Here is a 24,096-nt window from a genome sequence, read left to right as displayed (position 1 = left end):
TCCTAAACACTAGGTTTCAAAACCCCAGATATTCTCAGTTCCAAAACACTAGGTTTCAAAAACCCAGATATTCTCAGTTCCAAAACACTAGGTTTCAAAACCCCAGATATTCTCAGTTCCAAAACACTAGGTTTCAAAAACCCAGATATTCTCAGTTCCAAAACACTAGGTTTCAAAAACCCAGATATTCTCATTTCCTAAACACTAGGTTTCAAAAACCCAGATATTCTCAGTTCCAAAACACTAGGTTTCAAAAACCCAGATATTCTCAGTTCCAAAACACTAGGTTTCAAAAACCCAGATATTCTCAGTTCCTAAACACTAGGTTTCATAAACTCAGATATTCTCAGTTCCTAAACACTAGGTTTCAAAAACTCAGATATTCTCAGTTCCTAAACACTAGGTTTCCAAAACCCAGATATTCTCAGTTCCAAAACACTAGGTTTCAAAAACCCAGATATTCTCAGTTCCTAAACACTAGGTTTCAAAAACTCAGATATTCTCAGTTCCTAAACACTAGGTTTCAAAAACTCAGATATTCTCAGTTCCTAAACACTAGGTTTCCAAAACCCAGATATTCTCAGTTCCAAAACACTAAGTTTCAAAAACCCCGATATTCTCAGTTCCTAAACACTAGGTTTCAAAAACCCAGATATTCTCAGTTCCTAAACACTAGGTTTCAAAAACCCAGATATTCTCAGTTTCTAAACACTAGGTTTCAAAAACCCAGATATTCTCAGTTCCTAAACACTAGGTTTCAAAAACCCAGATATTCTCAGTTCCTAAACACAAGGTTTCAAAAACCCAGATATTCTCAGTTCCTTAACACTAGGTTTCAAAAACCCAGATATTCTCAGTTCCTAAACACTAGGTTTCAAAAACCCAGATATTCTCAGTTCCTAAACACTAGGTTTCAAAAACCCAGATATTCTCAGTTCCAAAACACTAGGTTTCAAAAACCCAGATATTCTCAGTTCCTAAACACTAGGTTTCAAAAACCCTGATATTCTCAGTTCCTAAACACTAGGTTTCAAAAACCCAGATATTCTCAGTTCCAAAACACTAGGTTTCAAAAACCCAGATATTCTCAGTTCCTAAACACTAGGTTTCAAAAACCCAGATATTCTCAGTTCCAAAACACTAGGTTTCAAAAACCCAGATATTCTCAGTTCCTAAACACTAGGTTTCAAAAACCCAGATATTCTCAGTTCCTAAACACTAGGTTTCAAAAACCCAGATATTCTCAGTTCCTAAACACTAGGTTTCAAAAACCCAGATATTCTCAGTTCCTAAACACTAGGTTTCGAAAACCCAGATATTCTCAGTTCCTAAACATTAGGTTTCGAAAACCCAGATATTCTCAGTTCAAAAACCCAGATATTCTCAGTTCAAAAACCCAGATATTCTCAGTTCCTAAACACTAGGTTTCAAAAACCCAGATATTCTCAGTTCCTAAACACTAGGTTTCAAAAACCCAGATATTCTCAGTTCCTAAACACTAGGTTTCAAAAACCCAGATATTCTCAGTTCCTAAACACTAGGTTTAAAAAACCCAGATATTCTCAGTTCCTAAACACTAGGTTTCAAAAACCCAGATATTCTCAGTTCCTAAACACTAGGTTTCAAAAACCCCGATATTCTTAGTTCCTAAACACTAGGTTTCAAAAACCCAGATATTCTCAGTTCCTAAACACTAGGTTTCAAAAACCCAGATATTCTCAGTTCCTAAACACTAGGTTTCAAAAACCCAGATATTCTCAGTTCCAAAACACTAGGTTTCAAAAACCCAGATATTCTCAGTTCCTAAACACTAGGTTTCAAAAACCCAGATATTCTCAGTTCCTAAACACTAGGTTTCAAAAACCCAGATATTCTCAGTTCCTAAACACTAGGTTTCAAAAACCCAGATATTCTCAGTTCCTAAACACTAGGTTTCAAAAACCCAGATATTCTCAGTTCCTAAACACTAGGTTTCGAAAACCCAGATATTCTCAGTTCCTAAACATTAGGTTTCGAAAACCCAGATATTCTCAGTTCCTAAACACTAGGTTTCAAAAACCCAGATATTCTCAGTTCCTAAACACTAGGTTTCAAAAACCCAGATATTCTCAGTTCCTAAACACTAGGTTTCAAAAACCCAGATATTCTCAGTTCCTAAACACTAGGTTTCGAAAACCCAGATATTCTCAGTTCCTAAACATTAGGTTTCGAAAACCCAGATATTCTCAGTTCCTAAACATTAGGTTTCGAAAACCCAGATATTCTCAGTTCCTAAACACTAGGTTTCAAAAACCCAGATATTCTCAGTTCCTAAACACTAGGTTTCAAAAACCCAGATATTCTCAGTTCCTAAACACTAGGTTTCAAAAACCCCGATATTCTTAGTTCCTAAACACTAGGTTTCAAAAACCCAGATATTCTCAGTTCCTAAACACTAGGTTTCAAAAACCCAGATATTCTCAGTTCCTAAACACTAGGTTTCAAAAACCCAGATATTCTCAGTTCCAAAACACTAGGTTTCAAAAACCCAGATATTCTCAGTTCCTAAACACTAGGTTTCAAAAACCCAGATATTCTCAGTTCCTAAACACTAGGTTTCAAAAACCCAGATATTCTCAGTTCCAAAACACTAGGTTTCAAAAACCCAGATATTCTCAGTTCCTAAACACTAGGTTTCAAAAACCCAGATATTCTCAGTTCCTAAACACTAGGTTTCAAAAACCCAGATATTCTCAGTTCCTAAACACTAGGTTTCAAAAACCCAGATATTCTCAGTTCCTAAACACTAGGTTTCAAAAACCCAGATATTCTCAGTTCCTAAACACTAGGTTTCGAAAACCCAGATATTCTCAGTTCCTAAACATTAGGTTTCGAAAACCCAGATATTCTCAGTTCCTAAACACTAGGTTTCAAAAACCCAGATATTCTCAGTTCCTAAACACTAGGTTTCAAAAACCCAGATATTCTCAGTTCCTAAACACTAGGTTTCGAAAACCCAGATATTCTCAGTTCCTAAACATTAGGTTTCGAAAACCCAGATATTCTCAGTTCCTAAACATTAGGTTTCGAAAACCCAGATATTCTCAGTTCCTAAACACTAGGTTTCAAAAACCCAGATATTCTCAGTTCCTAAACACTAGGTTTCAAAAACCCAGATATTCTCAGTTCCTAAACACTAGGTTTCAAAAACCCAGATATTCTCAGTTCCTAAACACTAGGTTTCAAAAACCCAGATATTCTCAGTTCCTAAACACTAGGTTTCGAAAACCCAGATATTCTCAGTTCCTAAACACTAGGTTTCGAAAACCCAGATATTCTCAGTTCCTAAACATTAGGTTTCGAAAACCCAGATATTCTCAGTTCCTAAACACTAGGTTTCAAAAACCCAGATATTCTCAGTTCCTAAACACTAGGTTTCAAAAACCCAGATATTCTCAGTTCCTAAACACTAGGTTTCAAAAACCCAGATATTCTCAGTTCCTAAACACTAGGTTTCAAAAACCCAGATATTCTCAGTTCCTAAACACTAGGTTTCAAAAACCCAGATATTCTCAGTTCCTAAACACTAGGTTTCAAAAACCCAGATATTCTCAGTTCCAAAACACTAGGTTTCAATCCCAGGTATTTGCAACCTAAAAATGGGTCTTGACGTCCAGATATTTTCAGATGAGGAACACTTGCTTCAAATCCCATATATTTCCTTTTTTCAAAACCGATTTCGAGTCAAAGATATTTCTATTATTTCCAATTCGAGACATATCTAAACTAGATTAAATTCCTATTTCCAATATCAAAATCTATTCAAATCCTTATATCTCAAACATGTCTACTCCTTAAAACATTGCATTTAAACAAAGATTTCAAACGAAACCGCAATTAACATTTTTCAAACAAATTGGAAGGGAGAAATTACGTCTGACGTGTCTTACAAAGCCAAACCTTAACCAACCATACTACGATATTGAAATATTTAAAAAATATTAAGCATTAATGCCATAAATCCTTACGAAAAAACTTTCCTTGTTTCACAGCCTCCTATTCGTTCTACAGTAGTCAATGTGCTTACACATAATTTTGAGATATCTGGGAGCACGGCAGTGCTCCCAGCCAAGTCGAGCACTGACATCCTTTTCTCGAAGCAACTCGTGGCACTTTTAAGCCCACTGTAACTTCGTGATGGGTACAGGTAAAAGCCTGAAATTTTGCTTGCCGCGAGGACTGTCAATTGTAGCTATAGTTTCCAAGTTTCAAGTTCCTACCCTATATACTTTTCGAAATATCGCAGGTGAAATTTACCTTATTTTGTCACTCACTCACTCACTCACCGATCATCAAAATTCTAAGGTACTTCTAGAGGAGATAGAAACTTAAAATTCAGGATTTAGTTTTCATTTATTTTATAAAGCACAGAAAAATTAAAACATCCCGAAATTTTTATAAAATTGTTCTTTAGTTCTTTATTTTAAAACTAGATGGCGCTGCCGTCTTTTCAACAGAAATAGTGTGTGTTCTTGGTGAAAGGACGTAATGGTCCAAAGTTAACCGAAAGTTAAATATATATTAAAGCTAGTAGGAGTAGTAGTTTAAAAGAAATGTGTCTTAACTGATGCTACATTCTTTTATTAGGATATCGCATACAATCTTTATTGCATATTCTCTGCGGGTCGAAAGGGGTAATTCAGCGTAAATATGGACAAACGTTAGCCATTATATTGGCAAACGAAGTACCACGAGAGGGTCTTGTTTTAATATGACTACCGAAGTATAACTAGAGGGTCTACAAAAAGAAGTGAGATCCTATGAAAAACATTAACATGTACAAAAATGGGCCAAGCCTCGCTTCGTGCCCTCTCCGCCGTAAAACGTTCTGAGATCCCATGTAGAGCCAAGTCTGTCTTTTGTTCTCATTCAATCGCCAATTGAACAATTATGTTATAAATTAAATCCTTTTCCTAATTAATAACCAATATTCTTTGACTCTATCATTATTATACATCTTTGTTCGTATCAAAAATATCGTGACTTGGCAATCGCAGATAAGTAATATTAAAAGGAAGTCGAGGGGATATTCACTAAATCGTTGCCGATTTTAAAATAATCGAAGGGATATTCACTAAATCGTTTATGGTCGAGGGGATATGTACAAGTTTATAAGATGAGTCATGCACAACCCTATGTACAAATTATATGGTGAGTTATGCATAACCTTATGTACACCTGCGCTTGCCAAGTCACGATATTTTTGATACGAACAAAGATGTATAATAATGATAGAGTCAAAGAATATTGGTTATTAATTAGGAAAAGGATTTAATTTATAACATAATTGTTCAATTGGCGATTGAATGAGAACAAAAGACAGACTTGGCTCTACATGGGATCTCAGAACGTTTTACGGCGGAGAGGGCACGAAGCGAGGCTTGGCCCATTTTTGTACATGTTAATGTTTTTCATAGGATTTAATCTTTCATCGACAACTTCGGGTAACAAAGGTTTCTGTGTTCTAACTAAGAAAGCCGTATTTACGTTCCGAGAGCGCATTAAGGCTTCTCAGAGAAGTCCGCACTTCTCTCGGAACTTCATACTTTTACTTCAATTGAATTTGATCAACTTAACGTCAGTTTCATTACAATATAACCTAATTTCAACCCATTTTAAGCGGCACGGTGACGATGGAGTACCACCCTGCCCCCGGTTCCTCCTAGAAATGGAAACGAAGAAATTATTGCTGAGTAACGTAGAGAGAGAGCAAGGGGGTCTCGATCGGAGCTAGGAATTTTCAATTTTCTGTCTCTTGACGAAAGTTCGTCTGCGTATGGTCCGCGTTCTATAGATGTGACGTCATACGTGGAGAATTTTTTAATCGTAAAAGCGGGAATATTGACTTCGCTGTTTTTGGTATTAATATTCTTTGAATTATAATTTATTTATTAGCTTATTTAAAAGTATTTTTAAGGAAGACAACCTTTTTTTCTTATTGAAAGTGTTTTGTGGATTTATTTTAAAAATCAGGTACATTTAAAATTTATATATATATATATATAATTTTTTAAATGAAGTACATTTTAAATAATCACAACATGCTCATTTTTTAGCAAACAAATTTAAGGTTTTTTATAGCTGCTTATATATTTTGGTTTGGTTCCAGAATTAGCTGGTTTAAAAACTTCATACGGATAAAAGTACGCATTTTCACAAATGTAACAATTATATCTCTTGGGTATGTAGTAAATTGTTGACACACCTTATCCACAACATTTCGAACAACTCCAACCTCATTTGACATTGTTTGTTTAAGATCATTGTTTTTGTAATGATGGTTGAGAAAAATGGTTTCAAATTGTTTAACATCTTTCAAAAATTGATTTGATGGTACAATTATTCCACCATACGAGAGTTGTGTGACCCACGAAGGAACTGCATAGTCGTGCTCTAGGACAGAGCAAACTGATTTTAAATTTAAGTTAGGGTATTTATCTATGTATTTCTTCGCAACCCAACCCGCTAAATATTCTATACCCCCTTCTTCTTGTTCATTAAAATCATAGAGGAGCTTATTTCTTTCCGGATTCTGATTTTCGTTATTTCTTCTTAGTGTTGTTTGTAGTGAAGGCTCAAAGGTACTCGTTTTTGGTGTACTTGTTTTGGATGGTGAAAGCGCTACATTCTGAATGCAATTGGTAATATTATTTAGTTTAGGTCGAATGATTGGCGTTGAATTGAATGGCGTTAGAATTGTACTATCACAGTTTGCAGTTGAATCTAAGCCAGCATTGAAAAGAAAGTCAATTTCATCAACATCATCAATTTCTTCTACATCTGTTGGTTCAAATACTTTTGTAACCAAGTACTCGTCATTGGTCTGTGATTGCGTGTTGGAATTTCTTTGTAGGATTCCGGGGTTTTTACCCAGAATTATCATTTTAATTCGGGCTAGAGCGTTTAATGGTGTCGGGTGATCAACAAGCAAGCCCACCACGTGTTCGCAGTTGGGAAAAGAAATTTTACAAACTGTCGTGATTTAGACGGTGTGTCAAAATATAATTAATTCCATACTTATATTTCAGATCATACCAGAGAGATTGAAGTGACCTATTGGATATAATAATTCCTTTTTGAAAAAGCTGCAAACTATTTAACGGCACACCTTTTTTGTTGAAACATCTTATCGCTTGCATCAGGTGGCTCATATTTTCTAAAGCTGCTATCTGCTCTTTGAAATTCACACCATACCCACGTTTGGTACCATTATTTTGGCTGCAACTATTCATGACATCGAACCAACTGTTGACGGTTTCAAGGAACTCAACTGTTTTTGTTCGCGATTCTTCTTCACCTTCATCGGGTAACGAAGGCAGTCTCTTAACAGCCGTAGCTACAGTTCCTGACAATAGTTCCGCAGCTAGGCGAACGTTTTGCCGCTGTGTTTTGACACACTCAAGGTGAAGTTTGGTAAGCTTGTTGCACATCTTCAATTCTGCTCTGTCTTGCTTAAATATAGTCACAACAAAATCTTTCTTAACAGCAAACCCCTAGCCATTATGACTTGCAGATATTTGTGTTTGCCAATTATCTGGTCATTTTTGACGTCGTACTCATAAAACGATTTGACGTTAACTTCGTCAAATGATAGTACAGTAAGTTTCTCTGTATTGGAGAGAGTTTGACCTATTGACTTTATCAATGAAATAACATCAGCAATTAAGCCTTTTCTTAGATCTATTTGGGAAGCGTAGCGTTGTAGAGTTGATATACCAGGTAGTGGAATATTTTTTTGGTCTCTCAAATAGACATACGCTCGTTTACTTAGATAACGGAGTGTGAAAGCGTTCGCTATGACTTCACGGTCCCAGTTGACTTTCTTCTTCCCCAACAGTTTTTTATTTGACTTTGTGTAAATATTTTCTCTAAACACCCCGTGTATTTTCCGTGATACTTCTCACTGTCTTTAACTTTTTTCTGCAAACGCTTTACTTCTTTATTCAAACTGCGAATAGTAGCGTTTTGACGAGCAATTTCATAGTATTGAAGCTTATTCTTTCGCTTTTTTTTCAAAACCGATGTTTAGCATTGTTTAAGTGCTTGGCTAACGTTCTTTTCTCTTTTTCTGAACGTTCAAAGTTTTTCCAGAAAATGTTACTTTTTCTTAATTCTTCTATGCCATCACAATTGCAGTAACACCGAGAACACTTTTAACATTGACCTTCATTAATAGGAACCATTTTCAAGCAACTTGATTTTTCCTTACAAACATTCATATCTTCATTGTAAAGCTTTAATACTTTCTCACTTGAATTAATTTGTAGACTAGAATCGTGTAAATTATCACAGGCTTTGATAATTTCAGTATTAACATTGAATAATACGCTATTGGTCGTGTTGTTAGTACTTGACGATTCGGTAGTAATACCAACGTTGATAATGTTGTTACATGACACACTTGAGCCAGAGGAAATAGTAACATTGGACGTATCAATAGCAACATTGGGCGTATCAATAGGAACATTGGGCGTATCTATAGTAGTATCATAAGTAGAATAATAAACATAATTATGCCAATTAGCCCATTTCCCGTGTTAATTGATGTCTATAACCTTTTTTCACAACCGACCACATAGCGGACTACAACACAAACTACATAAATGGAAGGATATACAAATAGGGTGGAATTATAAAATTGGAATTTTTTGATTGGCTATCATATGTCCACAAGCTAAAGGGAATAGAGAGGACTATAACGTCCAGGCTTATACCGCTTTTACTAGTTCACGTGCCTTAGTCTTTCTCTCTATTCGTGTTTCTATATGGACGAGTTTCGAACGCGAACTACTTTTTTCCGGCAAAGCAGACGGTTACTCTAGGCCTAGGTGGTTAAAAATGTATAGCATTTTGAAGTCAAATGTTTCAAAAGAAATCGTAACTAATAAGGTAATTAAGTCTATTCAGTGCAATCTAATTCCTAAATCGATAAAGGCTGTATCAAAGTCCATTCAATGCAATCTAACACTTAAAACGTTTAAATCCGCGTTAACTCAAACTACGGCGCTCAAAAACCAATAACCAAGGGTTAAGTTAGTTACCGGCGTGGGCACTGAGCGAAATAACACAAAAGAAGATGATTCTTTTAATCAAGTTAGTTGCTTATTTTGTTACAATTTTAATTTCTGTATGTACGATAATGATAATTTTAATTGACATTCCACCAGAATTTTGAAATAACGTGTCCTAATTCACAAGAAGGATCTGCAAAGTTGTTGTTTAAAAAAGCCTCCGAAACTTCGTTAGGTTTTGTGAAGGTATTTATTTTATGATAGTTTTCAGTTAAATAATAAAAAATATTTGTGTTAATCTGGCTTAATATAATATTTGCGTTCGACAAAGGACCATAACGTTGCAGATTGCGAACGTGAGTTGCAGAGTGTATCACCCAAAAACCAAACTAGTTGGGAAACTTTCAAAGTGACGGAAATTGAACCACGGGATAGCGTAAAAGAATTTCCTGGGGTCTTGGCTAATTCAATGAAGAGTCTGGCTTCTGATTTTAAGAATCTTGAAATCGCTGAAAAATTCTCCCCAGATAAACAAGTTTGTAGATTTAATATTGTTTTTATTTTCAATTTTGTTCAAAACATTGAAATAAGGACTTTTCAGTGTGTTTTGGAAATAACAAGAAGAGGATCCTTTGAAGTACAATACTGTACAGAACGATTCAAATATGTTCTAAATTCTGCTGGCGTTTTGAAATTTGTTGTACTTAACAAAGGGGTGGTTAAAGAGGAAATTATATTTGAAAATAACATTTTTTTGGAGAAAAAGGCTAGCGCCATACTGCTAGACTTTTCAGATATTGGAAACATCTTTTGCAACGGCATTGCTAGTGACTCTAAAGATATTTTATCCACCTTGCCAAATAAACCCAGGAACTTAATCATTTATGAGTATCCCATAAAACATGTTGCTTCAAAACGTTGCCCAGGTTGGTTTAAAAAAGGAAATCGTATAGCTGACAATGAAGGAAACGTTTGTAAAGAATGTAAAAGTCTCTTGAGATATTTGAGAAACTCTTGTTTGAGAAGAAGGGTGAATGCCTTATCAAGTCCCAGTGCCCGGAAAAGAAGAAGTGGTCCCTCGTCAACACACCCAACTTCATTCCTTTCACCACACAGTCTCGCAGCAAAAAAGATAAAAGTCTCCTACAGATATCAAAACCTAAAGAACAGAAACATTAGGCTAAAAGCGAAGCTGAATGAACTGAAAATTTCCGTGACCGATCAACAGCATGACGATATGAAATCTGCCACGTCAATAATAAGAAGTCGGTTTTCTGGCGAATTAGAGACAATATTGTCAGAAGAAAGTGAAACAAATGAAACTACGAAAGAGGCTCGCCGAAGGCTTCGTCAAGTTTGGGAAGAGGATACTTCTCTGTACTCTGCCATAGAAAAAGAAGATTTCCGGCGTGATCAGCAGAAAAACGGTAATTTTGCCTTATGTATTGTAATAAACAAAATGTTGTAAAATGTTTTACAATTGCAGAAAATGGTAAACACAAAAACCGTTGGAGCATCATTACTTATCGAATTGGTAACGTTTAGTTTTTCATCTTTTAACTTAAAAATGTCATATTAATTCTAAACTTATAAACAAATTTAGCGTTGGCCATTGCTTGTAGAAGTAAAGCTGCATACGAAGCTTTAAAGGGCTTTAATATCCTGAATTTGCCTTCCTGGCGAAGCATGCAAAGGAAAACCGCAAAAGATCTAGACGAGCCCGGAATAAATTACGAGTATTTACAAGATAAAAAAAAAACCTACGATATGTTCAGAAAGGAACAGGTTTCCTTAGGGTTAGCTGAACCAAAATCTGATGGTCTATTAATTTTTGATGAAGTAAAAGTTGCTGCAAAAATTATATGGAACAGTAAAAATCACAAAATTATGGGATTGGCAATGCGGAAAGAAGAGTACGCTTACTTAGATGATCTTTATTCTGAAGTTAACGATGAGAAAACGATATCAAAAGCAAATTATATGCTTCAATTCTTATGGAGAGATCTTACATCAAACTACGACGTGATCGGGCCGTATTTCTCAACAGCTTCTACAGCAGATGCCCATTTCACATTTGGCTGCTTGCTTCAAGTGATAAAAGCCTTTCAATGCCAAGGTTTTAATGTCTGCGGAATTATCTGTGATGGTGCCAGTTCAAACTTGTCAGTCCTTAAAATGATGGTTCGTGTCGATAGTTTTCCTAGCTACAAGACTATCAATGGCGAAATTGACGTTAAAATCCCAGTATCATTTCCGAACCCATTTCGGCTTGATAGGAACATTTATTTTATCACATGCCCGTCCCATCAGGTTTAAAATATTTTAATATGTTTTCTGGACATTGATTTATAACTGGATTTATGTGTTTCAGTTAAAAAACATGATCAACCAGCTCTTTGCGTCAGATCCAGAAAGGGCCAAAGATTTTTCGAACAATGGAACACGTTTTGGTTGGAAACAAATAGTGAATCTGAAGATGAGGGACGACGAACTGCGTGACAGGGGAGTACCTAGATTAGTTCCTGGACTGGTTCAGAGCTACGTTGAACGTGACGCTTGGACTAAGCTTAACGTTAAACCTGCGCGCATTTTGCAAGTAAAACAATAATCAACGACTTAATTGAATATTTACGTTTACACAAAGTATGTTTTAGCAAAATGAAGTTCTCTCTGCTTTGTTTGAATACGCAAACCCTCCAAATGGTGAAGATAAACCACAAGATGCTTCAAACGTTATGGAAACATACAACTACCTAAAAGCGTGTAAATGTTTATTTGAAGATGGTTTCTTCCAGAAACACAGAAAAATCGATTCACTAGATAGTCCCATTATAAAAAATCTCGATATGGGACCGTCCATAAACTACGTCACGCAAAAAATGGCATTTTCTGACCCCCCCGTCCCCCCAGATCACGCTTCGTCACGTTTTCTAAGACTCCTCCCCTGAAAACCACGTCACATTCCTTTAACCCCCCCCCCCAACGGACTGTGATTTTTCTTAATTTACCAATTTAATTTGATTAATTTAAAAAGAAATTCTTTCTTCTTTTCCACTCAGAATTTTTTTGGCTCGACTTGAAAGTCAAAGTTCATTTCCGATTTAAGCTTTTACAAATATCGTTTGCCTCTGATTGAGCTTTAGAACTTTATTGTCTGGATGTGCTTTTTTATAACCTTCCAAAATATTTCCATAAAGCTTAGTTAAAGGGAACACTTAATAGTTTTCGACATTATCACTTGAAAACCTTGGGCTACTCAAGCTTGGGATTCAGATTTTAAAAATGTGCGAAAGAAACGAAACCATTTAAATCGGATGGAGGATCCGATTCATCCTTGCTAACGCAAGTGGCGAATAAACAGTGACATTTGAGAGTTTAAGCTGACATTACATTTAGCAGTCCTTATGCGTACGTTTAGTTAACTTAGTTCTGCAGTGAACGGGTCTCTTTATTTTAAATGCGCTGTTTAAAATGGCTACACGTACGAGTAAGTATGTGATCATAGCTTACTGTTTCTACTATTTAAGTGATGATGGAATAAAAATTTTGTGAAATTATTGTAGAGGTCGTTCTCACGGTGAACTTTGAAACGTAGTGTTTTTTCTTCTATAACAAAAGGGTCAATCGACCTCTTACTGACTTCGTAATAAAATTAATTTTAAATGTGACGTCACGCATCGAATGACCCCTCCCTCCCCCTCGTCACGGACCGTCACAAACTTACAAACCCCCTCCCCCCATAAGAGTGTGACGTAGTTTATGGACGGTCCCTATGGCAATGAATTATTTCACAAATTGGCTAAAATATCTCCTAGGTGGGTTACGTGAAAATTCTAACGTCTTTAATAAATATTAAATTTTTATTCCAATCTGTTTACGTTTTAGATGAAGACAAAGATTTTAATCCAGGGCATCCCCGACAAAAAAAATTCATTTCATGGCAGACTTGGGCATTACTTCGTGTGATGGTTTATGGGCTTAAAGGATTGTCAGAAGAATATCTGAGAGTTTATCCCAGTGGAGATCATTATTTGAGTCCCATCCGCATAAATGGTAGCGCCGTAGAAACCCTGTTTTCACAATATAAACATGCAGCTGGGGGAAAACTTACAAGCATAAATTTTAATACGTCACGCAAAGCTATCTTAACCAAAATAGACATAAAGGGTCATCACAGCGGCCAAGGTTATCGAGATGTTCCTCTTTATGTCAAGGAATCATTTGAAGAAAAATATGGACAAAAATAAGCGTTAAATTCATTTATTGCAAATTATTTTTTAAAAAACTTTATCACAAGTTTTTCACTTTTTAAATTTTAAACACAAATGTTCTTTAATAAAATCACAATGAATAACGACTAGGAAGTTTTATGACTCTTTTCACTCTCGTCTTTGAAGGTTCGTCTAACAGTTTTTTAGCCAAAACAGTCTGCTTTATAGTTTTAGCTCTTTTAGGGGTCTGAGGAATTTCATATTTCGTTGTTTTAGGAACTTGGTTAGGATTTGTTGTGGTTAGATTATTGCAGTTATCGTTATTAATTACAACCTGTTTTGTTGTTGTAGGAACAGTTGAATTATTTTTTGTTGCAATATTAATGACCTCTTTGAAAGGTCCCTGCGTGGGTATAGGGCTTACATAGTTTTTATCAGGTTTTAAAAACTCTTTGGTAGATTTCTCAGGTGTTAGATCAATTTCCAATGTTTTATTTGGTATTAAATGGTTTTTGGTAGGTTTCTTTGTCTTTGGTAATTTGATAGGAACTTTATTGTTAGAGTCTTTGCCTGGTTTGGAACCTTTCTTCGATATAACGTACAATTCATCGCGCAAACCATTGGCCCCTTTAGAAAAATCATTTTTGGAATCTTTAATTCTTTCATCCATGCCGGTTAGAAACTCATTGCTTAGAGCATGGACAAATTTTCGCTCAAACTCCTTTCTGAATGCTTCAGCTGCTTCATCTTCAACAATACCTTTGGTTCCTTCTAAGAAAACTTCTCGTAATTTCTGCTTATTATCATCGTTGTTGACAGTATTAAACACGACTTGAAGAACATTTTGCCCATGCTTAACAATTCCTTTTTTGTCAAGGACAGAACGGCAAATCTTATTGAGCAAGATAAGATATGGTTGCAATTGTTCTTTTGGAATGAATAGCCCTCCAGTGTCTCGTAGTTTGATACCTGAAAATGTTATCTGAGCTTTCTCCTCCGTTGATTGACGAAATTTTAAAACTGTGTCGTACAGCATCTTAGCTTCAGCTTTCTGTTTGTCAGTTAAAATCTGATTCCCAATGTATGATTTCCTTTTGCTTTTTTTCCAAATCTGGCCCATACATCCACCACCCACCGTTAATAGGGATCTTGCATAGTTTTCTTCACCTACTGAAACATTGTGGCTATCTTCAATATCATCAGAATTTATAGCACAAAAAATTCGCCGCTTTTGACACCAATAGTTTAAAATTGCTTCGGCATATGCTTGGATCAGAAGCAACAACTCGTTGTCGTCCACTTCACCAATTGACGACACAGTATTCTTGTAAAATTCAATATTTTGTCTAACAGATTGAGAAAGCATATAAACTGTGAGATTACTTTTACTCTTTGCATTAGCAAGTTCGCCTTTCTTCGTCATAGGTGGTGTATTGTCGTTGTACAGTCTCACAAAGGAATGGTAGACGTTTTGAAGTAAAGTTTTAACAATATTTCCATCAATTAATTTTTTATGAATGCATATCACGTTGCTAGACGGACCAAATAACTTGGGTAACAATAAATTGGTATCGTTTAATAGCTCGCAAAACTCATCAGCATTTAGAACATCCATTTTAAATAATAAAAATATAATAATTTGACCGTTAAAATTATGAACTCTAAATCTAAACAACGGTGCAACTGCTTACAAACAAGTTACTGTGTTTTAAGCCTTAGCCTAATAACACCCCCACCCCCACTCCTCCTCTCTTCCAAACACAGTAAAAAGTCTTATTTCCGCCCAAGACCAAAACCGGAATTCGCGGATGGATACATTGATTGAGTTTCTGCTAGTTTCTGCTAGGGGTCGCTGCGCCGAAGAACTTAAGCAGTTGACGTGAAAAAAGGTTCTCGTTGGATTTGGCTTAATTGGCATACTTATGTTTTATTATTCTACTTATGGTAGTATTGGGCGTAACAAGAGTAACATTGGACGTATCAATAGTAATATTGGGCGTATCAATAGTAAATACGTTGGAAGTTTCATTAGATAATATACTTGATTTGGAAGAAATGTTGGTAGATTCTAACAGTTCTGAATTTACTAACTCATCAATAAGTTTTCTTCTTTCTCTACATCTGGCTCTAGACTCTCTTGCTTCTGAACTTTTCACACACACAGACTGTTGGTATGGTAACTTCATAGAAGGAACTGCGCTTGAATATAACCGTCTTTTAGGCTTCGTTCCCATCAGTTCAGCTTTAAAATCTCTTACAAAATCTTCGTCTTTGAAATGTTCCGAGCAAATTCTTGCATAAGTAGTATTAATTTTAGGATTGTAACATTTAGAAATCCATATTCTTCGGATTTTTGAGTCCTTTGGTAATGTAAAGTAACTGATATGATTCTTGTCCACATTTTTAGAAGTTACGGAAAATTTATTATCACATCCAGTTATTGCACACTTTGCTCCACCGTACGGCATGTTAATTATTTTATGTAGGTCATTAAAACAAGTTAAAAAATATTAACTAATCAAAATTAATTGATTTTATCTAAGCCTTGTCCATAACTTATAGCCTCTACGCTGTATATTTGAGCTATGGTCGTCTGCAGAATCTCCACGTACTACGTCACAGAGAGAGTCAGGGAGAGACCAATCAAATAACGAGAAAAAATCAAAAGAAAACGGCGCGATCGAGGCAACCTTATATAGCGCTTTCTTTACGAACCTTGGGGTTAAGCCCCTGTTTAGCGAAATCGTTCGAGAACCTATTCTATTCAATGGTATTTTGGAGAGATGCAGGGATGTTGAGTTTTTTCACGCTGGTAGGGGGTGTGTTGTCGATTGTCATGACGCTAGCCGGATGGCCAACATGTCATAATAGAAGCCCCTTTTTAGACCGTATTCACCATAAAGGGTTCCCCTCTCTACAAAAGTGCAACCATACCTATTTTCAACTACTCTTTTTGATCATACCGACATTGTTATATTGGTCAGGAAAAATAGGGGGTTGACCTTTCATACGGTTGCTACAATTTGAAATAATTTTCAGTGGTATACTACCTGTATTTCCTTCATTTGATTTTCCGTAATTATTTTTTAGACCAAATAACAACAAGAAAAATTAGTTGTCAATGTTAACAGGGATATTTGTTAAGAATGATGTGTGCACTAAAGGAGCTAGAGCAAATGACTCGCGACACTTGTCTAGAGTCAACTCTTAATTTGGAAAGTACGTTCGTTATTACAATCCCAAAAACCCAAAAAATCTTCCCCATTAAATAAAATTCTCCGATGTCAACGTTAAAATTCCTAGTTTTTTCCACACATTTTTCCCAAACCAGTGGCAACACTACATCTAAACCAAGAATAAGCGAACAAACAATCGTTATTCGTCGAACTCCGAGCTCCTATTTGATCCCCCCCCCATATAGTAGTATTAACAAAAATTAGGCAATAACTTTATATAATTTTAAAAGCATACTCATATATACTGAATTTGGTTTCTTGAAGCGGATAAAAAAGGTAGTTTTAGGCGGGACTAGGGTAGCATATGGTTGAAAAGGGGGCCCAACGTAAGGGTCCCCGCTTATTTTTAACATCTTTGAAACCCAATATGATCTGGGCATCGCCATATAAAAATAAGGCTTCCATTTTTCTAGACTCCTGAAAAGGTGTTTGCCAAACGTTTTTCATTTCTTTACGGGAAGTTTTAAAACATCCAACCCATCTCCGGCCAAATGTTTAGAGAGAAGAACAAAAACGCATCTCAGTTTAATCCCTCGATTTCTCAATGAAAACCTAATCCATAACCTAAACTCGGTATGAGCAGTTCGAAAGAGTACTTACTATACAGGGTGTTTCTGATAAGTCTGCCATAAATTAGACATTGTGTTCTTATAGGGTCAAACTGAGTGGAAAGTGTAAGCAGAACTTCATTTACGACGATAGGGGCCAATCCATGTTTTGGGAGCTCATATCTCTGCACGTAACTAAATGTTGTAGACCCCATCCATGTTCTGGTGACACTTGCCACTGACTCAGTTTGACCCTAAGAACACACCTTTTAATTTACGTCAGACTTATCGTAAACACCCTGTACATACCACCATAACTTCCAAGGAGACCCGAGGACCGCGAAACAAAGACGCGCATATGCAGTTTAAACGGCAGCCGACATAAATAAATATGAGATCCCAATACAAAAAACAATAAAAGCCATGGAATATCCTCGAATCATTCCATGAGAATTTTTATTTTCAAAATCTCGTGCGGCGTTTTGCTTTTCCTTGTGACAGAGAAATTTTGTTTTGAATCACGTGACACGGTGGGGTGTTGTTTTCTGTATTGACAACCTAACTTTAACTTGATATATTTTATAATTCAGTTATGTTTAATGCATTTAATCTTTCGAAATTAGGGTCTAAATAACATGAGGTTTTTAATAGGTTTTTGGAGAGTCAAATATTTTTAAGAAACAAAACAAATCTACAAAAACAGGTGGTTATACCTGAAACGCCATACTACACCTTTATACTATGAGCGACGAAGCGTTCGAAAATTCGTAATGTCACCGTGTACCTTTAAAAAAACCGCTCTGATGTATATTTGCGCTTTCTTCGACAACATCTAAGGATTAAAAAAGTCCTCTTCTTCCCTGGCTGCTTCTTCCCGTATACTTTAAGGGAGGAATTCTTTTTCTCTCTCTCTCTCCAAAGAGGCGGTATATTTTGTGTCAAATAACGGACTTTTTTTTCACTAAGAGTATTAGAAGCATGGGGTTTTCAAGTCTCGATGGGCTCTAAACAATATTTTTAAGCCTAGGTCTAATTTAAAAACATTAAGACCATTATGATTGGAGATATCACGTTTTTATTAAAGAAAAGAAACTTCTACAACTATAGAAAAGAAATATGCTTTTTTTCGGTTGTTGGTTTATTATTAATTCTTTACTCGCGACATACGTATTAAAATAAAAGCAATTTCTGTTTCATAACCGTTACTTATCAAGAAATATTTACAAAATTATAACGATTTGAGATTAATATCAACTTTATAAAGAGGATCGAGTACTTTAGTCTTGTTAGTGGGGGAAATAAGTAACCCCGTTTTTAGTTTTAAAAGGAAACAACAAAATGGTAAAAAAAAAGTATTCCCCATCAATTATTAAACAATCGAGCAAATATTCTTTATTTGTTTAAAATTATTAACTAACTAGTAATTAATTATAGTTACATTTCTATAATCAAAACTAGCTTAAAACTTTTATAAAAGAAAATTTTGACAAGGATGTTTTTAATTTTGCGTGCATTCTAAAAAAATTGGAAAGAAAAAATTCAATAATTATAAAGTAATCTTTCTTTTTATAGAGAGACTTTCTCTTGTAAATAACAATAAGAAAAAGGGGTATAGAGAACTAAAGAAAAAAAGAGTTTCGACTGAATCTTTCAGGGTTATTAAAGTTTGCGGTCATGGTTCAGGTACATTTTCAAAGGATTTGGTATGGGAAGGAGGTTAATTTTCTCTCTAACGAACATCGTATAGCTTTCCTCTTCCATTTCAACGTCATTTGGATCTTTATCTTCATAGGCCACCCTTTTCCAAATAATTGGGGGTTGCCTTTGACGGAATGATCTTCTGAAAGCGCTAGAGTTGTTAGATTTGTCACTCGCGGATGAATCGGGAACAGTTTTACACAGCCGCCATGGTTGAAATTTTTTTCAAAAGTAGCGAGCACGGCGTCAACCAACTGGCCCATGTTGAACAGTTTGCTCGAAGATCCCGGCATGTGCCTTTATGGCATTTGGCTATTTCCTCTTTCACGTACCCAATGGTGATGCAGTTCATCTTGAAGACTAAACGATAAACGGATATTCAATGAATAAACAGAAGTAGCCACCTGTACTTAACATAAGCCAATCAGCGGTATAAGTAACAGCGTTAAGTTTGCCTATGTAACGCGACAACAGTAAGTGTTTGAATAGATCAGGGGTTTTAAAAGGTTAGGTATGGCTAAAACCATATTACCAATGCGTTACTTTTTCACCCAAATAACATTCTCGGCCAAAGGGGTTTGGGGTAATCAAGAATGTTATTTGAGTCAAGCTTGACCCTGGTAATGTATTACCTATATATTACCTTTTCACCCATACGACTCTTTCCAAAGGTATTTCCCATTATAATAAAAACGGCAACCATCTACGTAGCTATACTATCGTACCCCATGTATAGTAACAAGAATCCCTACATTTAAGAGGAATGATTCTGTAGCCTCCCGGACTCCCTTTTATAAGTCGCCAAAGATTGAGTGAGTTGCCCCTCGACTCCCATTAAAAACAGGCAATGATTAAGTGAGTAGCCCCTCGATTCCCTTTTAAAATCTCCAAAGATAAAGTGAGTAGCCCCTCGACACCCACTAAAACAGGCAATGATTAAGTGAGTAGCAACTCGACTGACTTTAAAAATCGCCAATGATTTAGCGAATAGCCCCTAGACTCCCTTTGGAAATCACCTATAGATAGCCCCTATAGACTGCCTATGACGTGTAAGCGTTTGAAAGAGAATTTGGTTTAGGGTTTCGTTTTTATTCTCTACTTAAGTGAGGCTAAAATTTAAAATCAATTATAGCATTTCCCAACGTATGTCAGCGAAATGCTATAATTGATTGTGACAATTTCCCAACGGATGTCATTTAAAAAGTTTCTTCAAAAATATGTGCCATTGCGCATCCGCATCGCACTCTTATTTAAATAATGACCGCTTTTAAAATCATTCTTTTCAGTTTTCACTCTCCCTTTAAAAAGGCGAACGATACTTTTTCTTCAGACCGAGTGAAAATAATAGCCCATCGTTAGATGTTCACCAAACGATGTAGCGAAAAACCCTGGATAAAGAATGCGCGTGAGCTTGAAATTTTATTATCACGCTATAGGATCGGCAACTCCCTATCTCGAACGACAGCTTATTCCGTATATACTCTATTACAAGATCGGTTGTCAGCACTCGCAAACCTAGGTCTCAATTTAATTTAGCCTTGCGCGTGCTGTCAAGAGGCTAAAAAACTTCGGGATATTTTAAAAGATTTTAAATCCTGAAGATCCTGAAGTTTTTTGTCTCTTGACAGCACGTACATGGCTAGGTTACATCGAGACCTAGGTTTGGGCGTGCTGACAACCGATGTAACATGAGTATATACAGAATAAGCTGTCGTTCAAGATACGGAGTTGCCTATTCTATAGCGTGAAAACAAATTTCACGCTCTCGGGCATTCTTTATCCATGGAAAAACTATCGCGCTACCTTTAAGATCGCTAAATTATTATCCGTAAGCTGGAAAATGAAGAGCAAAAGCACGCGTCTTCTATTAATCGCATTCTATTCTAAATTCTGGGCACCCGACACCCTGGGAAATACATCTTATCCCGCGTCTAATTGCCCCGCTTTCAATTTGAGAAACCTTCTCCGCACTTTCCAAGAAGGACAATCGCGTTTAAAGATACGAGATCCCACGCATTTTTATAAACCAGCTCAATCCATTCAAACAATTACCATTCAATTACTAATTTTAATTTGTTGAGAAAATTAATTAACGCGCAAGTATGGCTAATCGTAATAAAAACATCAAACTATATAATGAACCTAATGATTAGGTTAATGTAATTTGATTACTTGATCGATTAAACCATGAATAAAACCCGAAAATTCTAAATTAGACGGGGGCGCGTACTACGAATTGCCATTTGTTAACGCGGGTTTAACCTGGCTTTGCCTGGCCATGGGTCAGGTGCTATGAGTCTAAGGTAGCATGGAAATTGACCAATTTATTTATGGAAACGTTTTTAAAGATTTAATATGTAAAACGTAAGACAATTTTCCATTTTCTTTGTGTTACTTAAATATTTGGGATCGAAAGGACTTATTTGACCACGGGACGAACAATACTAAACGGGCCATAGAGCCCAACCAATGTTAATTAAGCTGACTTGCCCCTTGGTTGGCAAAAATCCGGGCAAAACTAGTTTTTGCCGGGACACGTGGAAAAAACCGGCAAAAACTAAATTCATGGTTACAAAGTGGTAAACTAGCGAGTTTTAAGTGCATTTTCGTGATGTTTGTTGATGTTATGTTAGAAAAACAACAAAAGTATTTTTAATTTTTAAATTTGAGATGCTTATTGCTGTATTAAATGTTTAGTATTCAAATTCGCCAGGCGTCTTTCCACGAGCATTTGTCAACAAAACAAAAGTAGAAGCGGTTTCATTCTTTAACCTATTTCAAAGTTTTCCATTAATGAAAGACAAGAGTAGAAAACATTCTTTCTATCGAGGCTGAGCTATAACATGTCACTATATTTGGTTGGTTACATGGCCAATAAGAAGCGTGTGGAAAAAGAACTGAATTTTCTAACGCTCTCTAGAGTAGTGGCACTTGTACCAAATGCTAGTAAATTAAAGGCATAATGATAACTGATATTAATTTTCTTATATTAATTTAGCTTCAAGTTGTGCGCGAATATTTAACGAATAATTAGTCAAATACTTTGCATAGAATTCAGGAAAAAACCTTAAAAAGTGGAAAAAAATGCGGGAAAAAGTTTTTGGCACCGGTTTTAACCGGGTTTAAACCGCGGAAAATTTAGCTTTTGCCGCCCTGGTTAAAACCGCGGTTTTTTCCACCCCTGGCAAAAACTTGCCAACCCTGCGGCTTGTATAGTGGTGGGTGGGGTTATGAAAAATACTGAGGCAAATTCCGGAAAAAGACAGCGCCATCTAGACAAAACAAAGCGTTGTTAGCTCAGCTGCTTCCAAAAACGGCTACTTTCTGCCGCTAGAAGGCGAATTAACGAGTATTTTTCATGTTTGACCCCGTAAAATCCATTCTTTAGCATTGTTCGTCCATGATTCCACCTTGGAGGATCACCAGATTGACTGGAGACTAAAAGCTAGCCTATACCCATTACAGAGAGGTCTTCCACCATATGGACTGGTTGGCAGTTTAAAATACCCAGCATACTTCGCTTTAGCTTGGGACTACTCCTTAGGTGGCATCTAGCGGACAAAGTAGCAAGGTTTTTTACGTTCACGCATACAATGTGCAATTACAAGTGTGCGGTTAAACGTTTAAATCGAATATTGCGATCCGGTATTCGATAAGCCCATTTTCACTATTCGATACGAATATCGAATACCGAATTGACTATTCGGTTTAAGTTCGACTGCCATAAATTTAAGCCCTTTGCACTTGAGACTGAGAGACCCACCTTATTTTAAAATATTTCATCCCGATTTTATTTGTCTCCCATCGAAATTAAACTACCAGCAAGTGCCTAGGAAATTTTAAGAAATGCTAGATGACCAAAGAGGAGAGGTATTTTTGAAATTTAGGAACTTCAAAAGGTTTTTGTCCTTGCTTTGAATTAACTAGTCGCGAATATTAGGGTTACCACCCAATAGTTAAGCCTAATATTCGCGAGTATTAGGGTTAACTATTCGCGAGTATTAGGGTTAACTATTCGCGATTATTAGGGTTAACTATTCGCGATTATTAGGGTTAACTATTCGCGATTATTAGAGTTAACTATTCGCGATTATTAGAGTTAACTATTCGCGAGTATTAGGGTTAACTATTCGCGAATACTAGGATTAACTATTAGCGATTATTAGAGTTAACTATTCGCGAGTATTAGGGTTAACTATTCGCGAATACTAGGATTAACTATTAGCGATTTATCGGTTACTAAAAAAATAACCAAGGCCCATTTTGGTATTCGATAAGGAACATTTTTTGGTATTCGGTAACCGGTTCGATACCCAAAAAGTGCTATTCGCAGACCCCTAGTGGCAATTAATAATTCAATATAAAATTTTCCAAGGCTTAATTAAATACTCAATGATCTTTGGTATTTGATAAGCAATTCGATCCTCAAAAAGCGGTATTACCACGCTCCTAACTTGCAGCGTTTTATTCGCGTAAAGAAATGAATTGCGCGATCGACTTACTTAAGTCCTTGTCCAACATCGCGTAGAACCCCTCTGGGTTGCCAATAACTACTGCTAATACCGTGGGTTTCTAAGTCTCTAATTCGCTTATGGTAATTATCCAATTTCTTTTGTAGCTGCGAAATCAACTGCGCCGACTTCTGGTTTTTCTTTTCAAAGACGCTTTTGATTCGCTGAACTTGCTGCTTGTCAGCGTTCGACGCCAACTTCAAATACTCATTCACGTTTTCTGTGCGCGCAAAAAATTACAATGAATTATAAAATTGGAAAAGTTGTTTTAGATTGGAAATTGGAAAATTGGCTTTAAATTGGAAATTGGAAAATTGGCTTTAAATTAGAAATTGGAAAATTGGCTTTAAATTGGAAATTGGGAAATTTGCTTTAAATTGGAAATTGTAAAATTTGCTTTAAATTGGAAATTGTAAAATTTGCTTTAAATTGGAAATTGTAAAATTTGCTTTAAATTGGAAATTGTAAAATTTGCTTTAAATTGGAAATTGGAAAGATAAGCTTTTAGGAAATTTCATACCATCCCTTAAATTCTGTTCAGCTTTGATTAGATCTTTAGTTCAATGAATTTTCTCATGAATGTGATCAATGGCCAATTTGGTTCGAACTGCTTCGTTGGAAACGCTAAAGTCCACATCGTCAATGCTTTCTTTCAGCGGTACGTGAGAGTAAGAGTGCGGACCTTCGTTGCTGCCATTTGAAAGAAAACTCGCTCCCGCAGTTCCTTCCTAATTAAATGATTCAGTAACCGAGTGCATCAGATACATATTTTTTTTTACTATACGGTTTTTGATTTTCCGATTTATAAGAAGTCACGCATGTGCATGAGCTTCATGACTACT

The 24,096-nt window shown here is 36.1% G+C and overlaps 2 protein-coding genes and 2 long non-coding RNA genes across 5 annotated transcripts; 2 read left to right on the top strand and 2 right to left on the bottom strand.

The window, feature by feature from the left end:
• Positions 1-8,463: 8,463 nt before the first annotated feature.
• LOC149640915 (uncharacterized) lies at positions 8,464-12,631 on the top strand. Its single transcript, XM_089850539.1, has 8 exons — positions 8,464-9,296; positions 9,382-9,585; positions 9,652-10,477; positions 10,537-10,584; positions 10,654-11,360; positions 11,422-11,646; positions 11,705-11,932; positions 12,614-12,631. Exons 2-8 carry the CDS (start codon positions 9,520-9,522, stop codon positions 12,629-12,631), a joined length of 2,118 nt encoding a protein of 705 aa, XP_089706665.1. The 5' UTR covers positions 8,464-9,296; positions 9,382-9,519.
• A 191-nt stretch (positions 12,632-12,822) lies between these two features.
• LOC149640914 (uncharacterized) lies at positions 12,823-13,407 on the top strand. Its single transcript, XR_016372098.1, has 2 exons — positions 12,823-12,865; positions 12,936-13,407. It is a non-coding gene; the product is annotated as an uncharacterized LOC149640914 (long non-coding RNA).
• Positions 13,392-15,727, bottom strand: LOC149640913 (uncharacterized). Of its 2 annotated transcripts, XM_089850589.1 has the most exons (3): positions 14,645-15,727; positions 14,021-14,560; positions 13,392-13,888 (listed from the first exon to the last, which is right to left on the bottom strand). In XM_089850589.1, exons 1-3 carry the CDS (start codon positions 14,874-14,876, stop codon positions 13,392-13,394), a joined length of 1,269 nt encoding a protein of 422 aa, XP_089706715.1. In that variant the 5' UTR covers positions 14,877-15,727. The 2 variants fall into 2 exon arrangements, with proteins under 2 accessions (XP_089706715.1, XP_089706714.1); XM_089850588.1 differs by having other exon boundaries at positions 14,021-15,727.
• Positions 15,728-18,160: 2,433 nt separating this feature from the next.
• LOC149640912 (uncharacterized) lies at positions 18,161-23,469 on the bottom strand. Its single transcript, XR_016372097.1, has 2 exons — positions 23,246-23,469; positions 18,161-19,103 (listed from the first exon to the last, which is right to left on the bottom strand). It is a non-coding gene; the product is annotated as an uncharacterized LOC149640912 (long non-coding RNA).
• Positions 23,470-24,096: the final 627 nt, after the last annotated feature.

This window comes from Phalangium opilio, unplaced genomic scaffold, assembly GCF_054372755.1.
Source record: "Phalangium opilio isolate 3A_F unplaced genomic scaffold, DU_Popi_V2 ptg000092l_1, whole genome shotgun sequence".
NCBI classification, from domain to species: Eukaryota; Metazoa; Arthropoda; class Arachnida; order Opiliones; family Phalangiidae; genus Phalangium; species Phalangium opilio.
This window is presented reverse-complemented; position numbering and strand designations above follow the sequence as displayed.

Excerpts from the sequence above, each read along its gene's own strand:
- LOC149640915 (XM_089850539.1), top strand. The coding sequence starts at position 9,520 with ATGAAGAGTCTGGCTTCTGATTTTAAGAATCTTGAAATCGCTGAAAAA. Across the intron at positions 10,478-10,536 it reads GCGTGATCAGCAGAAAAACG|AAAATGGTAAACACAAAAAC; the intron begins GTAATTTTGCCT and ends TTACAATTGCAG. Across the intron at positions 11,361-11,421 it reads TCACATGCCCGTCCCATCAG|TTAAAAAACATGATCAACCA; the intron begins GTTTAAAATATT and ends TATGTGTTTCAG.
- LOC149640913 (XM_089850588.1), bottom strand. The coding sequence starts at position 14,876 with ATGGATGTTCTAAATGCTGATGAGTTTTGCGAGCTATTAAACGATACC. Across the intron at positions 13,889-14,020 it reads TTTCTTAGAAGGAACCAAAG|GGGCCAATGGTTTGCGCGAT; the intron begins GTATTGTTGAAG and ends ATTTTTCTAAAG.